General features: G+C 37.1%; 1 protein-coding gene across 1 annotated transcript; it reads left to right on the forward strand.

Moving 5' to 3' along the window:
- The first annotated feature begins 272 nt into the window (after window positions 1–272).
- LOC146574548 (uncharacterized) lies at window positions 273–2,307 on the forward strand. Its single transcript, XM_085275578.1, has 4 exons — window positions 273–318; window positions 470–625; window positions 710–802; window positions 1,586–2,307. The coding sequence occupies exons 1-4, from the start codon at window positions 280–282 to the stop codon at window positions 1,712–1,714; spliced, it is 417 nt and encodes a 138-aa protein (XP_085131704.1). The 5' UTR covers window positions 273–279; the 3' UTR covers window positions 1,715–2,307.
- Window positions 2,308–7,595: the final 5,288 nt, after the last annotated feature.

Here is a 7,595-nt window from a genome sequence, read left to right on the forward strand (position 1 = left end):
GGTATTCTGTGTTTATTATTATATGCCATTTTCTAGTAGAAAGTATCGTTTTGAGGTGTCTTTAAAAGCACTACATAGTTTACTGAGGGTGCTACCAAAAGCGAACCATGTGGCCGGAAGAGTAACTGCAGGCAGCACAATGCGCACTCCCATGACGTTCAAACCTATTTATTATTATAAAAGATTTTGGCTACGTCCACACTTACACAGGTATTTTTGAAAACGGAGATTTTCCGTTTTCATTTTAAAAAATAATCCCGTCCACAGGTAAACGCAAAAATGAAGGAAAACGCTGCTAGGAACATGCCAAAGCAACAGGTGGCGATATATTCCTAAACTCAGCTAAAAACAGTTTAGGTCTTGACAAACTTCACTGATGGTTCAAATGTTTAGCAACTTTCAGTGTGTTGATTCAGCAGTCTGTATTTAAACTTCTAGTTTATTATATTTGTGTATGTTTTATTTCCAGGTGAATGCAGAGTTCCTGCAGATCACTACAAAACCCCTGCAGGCGAAGTTCTTGGCTCAGCTGGACAATTTAACAGACAAGCTGATGCAAAATTTTCAGGGGAGCAAAGGAGCAAAGGGCCAAAAGATCAAGGATATCATGGCGATCAGTAGTTTGGTCGGTACTAATGATAAACCCATCAATTAAATGCAATCAATCAATTCCATTTTTTTCACCATTTTTTTTCCACCCTTGCATTAGTATGATGACATCGACATAAAGAGGGAGCATACTCTTAAAAGCCTGGTGATCTACTTTAATGAAGATCCAGACCTACTGTTCAAGGAGTATCTGGTACGCTTATCACACCTTCTTTTCTAGATTCAATTTGAGTTAGGTTCATCGCACACAAAATCCTCATATATTCAAAAGAGACAATATAATTGTGAAATAGTATTATTCTTAATAGTCATTGTTGAAACTTGCACTGGAGAGCACTTTTTAAGGGGATAGTTTCAGCAAAAATTCAATTGTTCATTCTTTTGGTGCTGCCATGTAGGTATCTACTGCCTCTATAAACACAGTAAATGTGGACAAAACATTCATCCATTTTCTGTCAGTGTTTCAATTCAGTTTATTTATATAGCGGTATATCACAACAACAGTCATCTCAAGGCACTTCAGAAAGTAAACACTCCAGTGGAGTTCAGTTTATTATGCCAATTAGTAAAAAGTCTTCATTATAAGGAACACAGCAGATTGCATCAAGACACTAACTAGTGTCACTGCCATTACAGCAATCTCCTGGTTTCAGGAATAATGTGCATAAAACAAGCTGTTTCAAAAGGTTCCCAATTGTGATGAAATAAGGGAAATTGACCCAGCCCACACACACACACTGATAGACACTGGAGGAGCTCCTGCTCTATATCAAGCCCCTCCCAAAGGGAGGTACATAATACCTGAACCCAAACTATTGATAGGAAACAGATTGACGGGTTTTATTTATGTTTGGAGTGTTTATAGAGGCGGTAGAGACCTATGTTTCAGCACAAAAGGATACAAAAGCTGAGTTTTGCATAATATGTCCCCTTCCAAGTGACAGAGCCCTTAAACCTGAAACAACCTGTTTTTCAGACCTCCTCCACTGAGGATGAACGGTTGAGGTCCACTGCAGCAACTGTCACTGTATTTACACCATCAGAAGAGAAGGGATTCAGGAGCCAGAGGATGTTGGAGTTGTCATTGAAGGTACTACAGTTATGAACAACCTCGGTAGTGTCATCATGGCATTCATCGTCCTCTTTGGACTGATTTATGCACTTGATCTGAGCTATCCAAATGACCACAAGTACACTTTTGAGTTCTGTCAGAAGATTTTGATGAATCTGGATGGACAAAGGCTCAGTACAAAGATGCAGCAAGTGAAAATGAAGATGTTTGCTTAGGCAAACAAGACCCAGCACAAAAGTTGATTTTGGCCTTTTTATATCTTTTGTTCAAACTGTGACCTTTTTTTCTTTCTTTTTTTTGGCCAAATGGAAGTTGTCTATTTTTGTCTGCTGTTATGTTGTGAGTGATGTGACCTTTAATCTGTACTACTATAGATGGATGAAAAGACTGGGGATTTAGCTCAGAAAAAGTTTCATGGTTGTAACCACCATTTTCTTTTTGATTGCTTTTGGGATTTGCAAAGGTAATAGAAAAATGTTGACAAGTTTTGTGTCTTCCAGTGTTTTAAAGTTGGTCTTCCCGTTCTTATAAGCTTGTAAATGTTTACATGTAATTGGTTTTGGAGAAGTAAAGTTGAAAGATTTTTTTTTTATTAAAATACCTCCCCCTTGGTAACAGAAAAATGTTTGTCATGAAAACACACACACACACACACACACACACACACACACACACACACACACACACACCTATATATATATATATATATATAGGTGTGTGTGTGTGTGTGTGTGTGTGTGTGTGTGTGTGTGTGTGTGTGTGTGTGTGTGTGTTTTCATGACAAACATTTTTACACACACCTATATATATATATATATATATAGGTGTGTGTGTGTGTGTGTGTGTGTGTGTGTGTGTGTGTGTGTGTGTGTGTGTGTGTGTGTGTGTATTTATGTATATGTGTGTGTATTTATGTATTGTTGGGTTGTTTCAAATCTTCAGTGACTGCCATACTATGGTGTGAATTGCAATGTTTATGTTTAGGTTATCATTGTGAATTTGCAAGTGTCACTATAAATATATACAATGATTCTGAAGTGAAATCTGATTTTACAGATTCCAGTTTGTTTTCAGTATTGCCTAGTAGTACAGAGGTGTGTGCTATTCAGATTTGACATTCATTACAAATGTACGTCAGCACTTTTTTGTGAGCACTTTGATTTTTGTTAAGGTTGATTTGACCATGTGACATGTATGTTTATTTACAAAATATTCTGTTTCTGCTTTTAATTCAAGTGAATAAACCTGAGTTGTAAAAACAAATTCATTTTGTCATTATTTTAATAATTAAATTAGTTTTCTGGTAATGAAAATTATGATTTAGTTGAACTCAAAATAATGATTTCAATGCAATGAAAATCTAGCTCAAGTGAATGACATTGTATTGAGTTGGACCAACCAAAACCTTTCACATCATTTTAATGTACTTTTTTTCATTTTAGCAGTATTTACGAAATTGTGTTCTACTGACTCAATTTAATTGAATTGTCATGATGTATGTAGATTAGGTTGGACCAAAATAGATGTATTACGTGGAAAACCTGCCATCAGTCCAATTGAGTTCATCCAATGACTTATTTTTTTGAGTGTATGAACTGATGCCAAGCAATTTAAACAAGAGCACAGTGCACAAGGAAGCTTTTATATGTTATTATTGGAGCATCCATTAAACCTAATGGATGGATGGATGACTTTGTTTGATTACAAAACTAGAAAGCTAGAAAGCAGACCTGTATTTTATAACAAAAACTGATGTAGTAATGCCCTAATAAATTGTGATGTTTGCTTTGTCAGTTACTGCAAGGATCAGAATGTTTTATGGACTGTTATACGTGATTTCTTCAGGTTCACATCTTCTTGAAAGCGCTTTAATCTTATTGTGTTTGTGCGTTTGTGACTTTCTGTAGCACATCAGTTTTTACAGGTCCCAGAGATGAAACTATATGTTTCTTAAATGACTAAAGCGGTGCCATATTATATCACACTCATGTGACACACCCCAGCATGGAAATGGTATGATGGAAATTTACAAATAAAAACAATGTGGAAATGTCTTGTGATTCTAAATGTCGGCCAGTGGTGTGATTTGTAGTTTAATTGCCAAAGCTTTCATCACATCCTTCACCTGACTTTATCTTTGTCAGGTAGATTTTTTCCAAGTGATTCACTCACCGTTCAGCACCATTTGCTAACGTAAAATTATTGCAGTGCAACCTGATTTAAGCTCTCATGTGACTGACAAAGGTACAGGTAATGAACATACCTGACATTCCCGAGTTCCTCAAGTGAAAGGACTCGTATTAATGTCTCAGGATTTCTTCAGTTTGCCATGCGCAGACAAGCACATGTTTAAACAAATAAAACATTTTTAAATATTATTAGAAAGATATTTATAATAGATTTAAGGTCTTAGGTTACAGTGGTGGTGGGTCAGTCTTTTTCAGGCAAGTAAGCTCTCAAAAGCTGAAAAAAAGTTCAGTAACAACAGCACCAGCTATTGTCTTTTATTGTTGTGGACTAAAAAAAGAATCTTCATTCAGTTTATTTTCACTCCATATTTTTCCTCTTGGTAATCCCCCCTCTCAGCACGGCCAACTCCACAGTTTGAGAACCACTGGCTAAAGGACAGGAAACGGGGGACAAAACCCTCCCACCTACTCTACACTGTTTTATTGTTTTTGGGGGGTTTTTAACCAGTGAGATATCATGTGTTAAGGCTCTTCCCCAGTTTCCAGCATTTACTGCCTTCAGGAATTATCTTTATATTTTCCATTCAGATGTTAATGCATTTATTTCCTCTGTTTGCAACAAAATAATTAAGATGATGCTCTAGTTGCAAGTTTTTATGGTACAAGTGGACAAACAAAGCTGAACTTAATGAGTACTATATACAGATTTTACGGTAATGATCACATTGCTCCAATGAATTTTTAAAGAAAAGAAAAAAACATATACTGTTAATAATGGAGTCCAATTTTCACTTTGTTTATTGTGTGTTCTGTCTCTTTTTAAACCCACCCACCCCCTCCTCCTTCTCCCCCAGACCTATCATCAAAGTATCGTGCGGTTTTCTTGTAAATTCGGCTCTTACTGGCAGCTGCCTTGTAGTCTGTGCACAGTTTGATGCGTTTCTGTCTTTCATGTCAGAGTTTTTAAAAATCCTTCTTCTCACAATATCTTTTACTCATGTACTAGTATATTAGTATCGTGTGCTTTCCAAGGTTAAAATCTGAGACGAATGGATACAATTTCTTTAGAGAGAGCCAGTCAGTGATATGAGTTATCCTTCTGTAGTTGATGGTGCATCTTTTCCGAATCAAGGATTCCAGGTGGAAGATTAGATGTGCTGTCAGAAAGGCCAGAGTTTAAGATTTCCCCCATTTGTAGCTTTCTGTGGTTATGTGGTTATTTCCAGTAGTTACTCAATGTGGCTTTAATACAACTAAGCTTTTCCAGAGGTTCAGAGTGACCAAGTCCATTTTTCTCTTTTTGCACAAGCTGTATATCCACAAGTAGAATCTCAACCTCCCAATGAAAAGGCAGAACGACACAGACACTCAAATCTCAACCTGTCTTCATTTTGAGACACCTACACAATCCTAGAAGAAGTTAACGCAGCATAAATAGTGGTTAATAAAAGGTGCATTGTGCTGATGAACGTTTGTTCTGTTCAAAAAACATGTTTCCAAACAATTATTCCCTAAACAAGTGTTCCTGACTGCTGGAAATAATGGGTTTTTTTTCATGACTGAGAGCCCTGGTGTTCCATAAACGTAGCGTGTTATCGCCCTCTGTTGACTGCTACAACAGGGTAATTTTCCTCATAAAGTGCTAAACCAAACCAGACTGTCACGCTGTGGTGAACTGGCCACACGTCCTCTCTACAGCTGCTGATTCTGAAGGAAAAATTTCTCTGATGTCAACACAGCGAACCAACCTTTCAGTTTATGACAATGACTCAGGAATGAGTTGATTATTTCAGCTCAGCAGTTCAGGTCAGAGAAAGAGCACATTCAGCTGCAAGGGGTGAACACCTTCATATCTTACTAATGATTACAGATTTCTGCAAACATGCATTAAACCTGGAGGAGTTGCAGAAATCTCAGAGGCTGTTGTATTGTTTTAGCTGTTTGAGCTGAAGAGGGGGGAGGAACAATAGTGGCCAGTAACAATAATGTAGTTGTCAGGACTGTGAGGGAGGCAAGGTCAGTGAGGTGCTACAGTAAACAGGCAAGCCCAATTCCTTCCCATGGCCCCCTGGCTTAAGTTAGGGGGTAAAAGAAGCGGAGTTAAAGCTGAATGTTTTATTTCACAAAGGCTAACATAATAATGAGTCTGATGAAACATTTCAAGGACATGCTGATTAGGTTTTGGGCTTTCTTACTCATTTGGATTAGCGCGGGACACATACCACAGTCACATAAGATTAGTACAAAGTAAGGGAGTAACATCATAATTCACAGAACTCTTATATGAACAAATGATCCATTTTTTATCCCGAGTAATAGATGCCACCAAATATTTCTATTTACATTCGCTCAGTTTGAATCATTTGTTCTTGATGTTCATTTAGAAATCTAAGAAGAAATTGCTCTTTTTAACATTTAAGAAAAAGGTTATTGGGTTAACTTTAAAGACATCAACTACTATGGCCAACAATACTGGTCAAAAGTTTGAGAACACCCAAATTTTTGCAGGTATTTATTGGAATTCAAGTCATTCAAGTCCAATGATTAGCTTTAAGTGGTACAAAGGTAAGTGGTTAACTACCAGAGGTTAAAAAAAAAGGTATGGTTACCCAAAACTGAAAAATAATGTACATTTCAGAATTATACAAAAAGGCCTTTTGCAGGAACACAAAATGGGTTAACAATTTAAAGCTATTCTGCAGCAATGGGGGTTGATCAAGGCAAGGCAAGGCAAGTTTATTTGTATAGCACAATTCAACAACAAGGTGATTCAAAGTGCTTTACAGAGACATTAGAAACAAAAACAAATAAAAAGCATGATTTAAAATTGATTAAAACAAGCAAACAAACAAACTAACTAATTAACAAACAAACAAAACAAAACAGTATATAAAATCAAAACAGATAAAATCAGAACAATAGATAAAATCAGTAGTTAAAATGTTAGTTTTGAAATTTAAGCTTAAAAGTGTGGATTTGGTGCTTTATTCAAATGCAGCTGAGAACAGGTGAGTCTTCAACCTGGATTTAAATAAACTGAGTGTTTCAGCTGATCTGAGGCTTTCTGGGGGTTTGTTCCAGATATAAGGAGCATAAAAGCTGAATGCAGCTTCTCCGTGTCTGGTTCTGACTCTGGGAACTGATAAAAGACCGGATCCACATGACCTGAGGGATCTGGAAGGTTCATACTGGGTCAGGAGGTCACTGATGTATTTTGGTCCTAAACCATTCAGAGCTTTATAGACCAGCATTAGAACTTTAAAGTCTATCCTCTGACGGACAGGCAGCCAGTGTAAAGACCTCAGAGCTGGACTGATGTGGTCCACTTTTTTGGTCTTAGTGAGGACTCGAGCAGCAGAGTTCTGAATGAGCTGTAGTTGTCTGACTGATTTTTTAGGTAGACCTGTAAAGATGCTGTTACAGTAGTCAAGCCTACTAAAGATGAATGCATGGACTAGTTTTTCCAGGTCCTGTTGAGACATCAGATCTTTTATCCTTGATATATTCTTGAGGTGATAGTAAGCTGATTTTGTTATTGTCTTAATGTGTTTTTCTAAGTTTAGGTCTGCATCCATCACTACACCCAAATTTCTCGCCTGGTTTGTGGTTTTTAGGTGTATAGATTGAAGTTCTCTGGTGACCTGTAATCGTTTTTCTTTGGCGCCAAAGACTATTACTTCAGTTTTGTTTTTGTTTAGCTGGAGAAAATTGTGGCACAACCAGTC

The sequence above is a fragment of the Mchenga conophoros genome, linkage group LG5 (assembly GCF_057382185.1).
Source record: "Mchenga conophoros isolate Kocher_MC1m ecotype Shallow Benthic linkage group LG5, M_conophoros_male_GT1.1, whole genome shotgun sequence".
NCBI lineage: Eukaryota > Metazoa > Chordata > Actinopteri > Cichliformes > Cichlidae > Mchenga > Mchenga conophoros.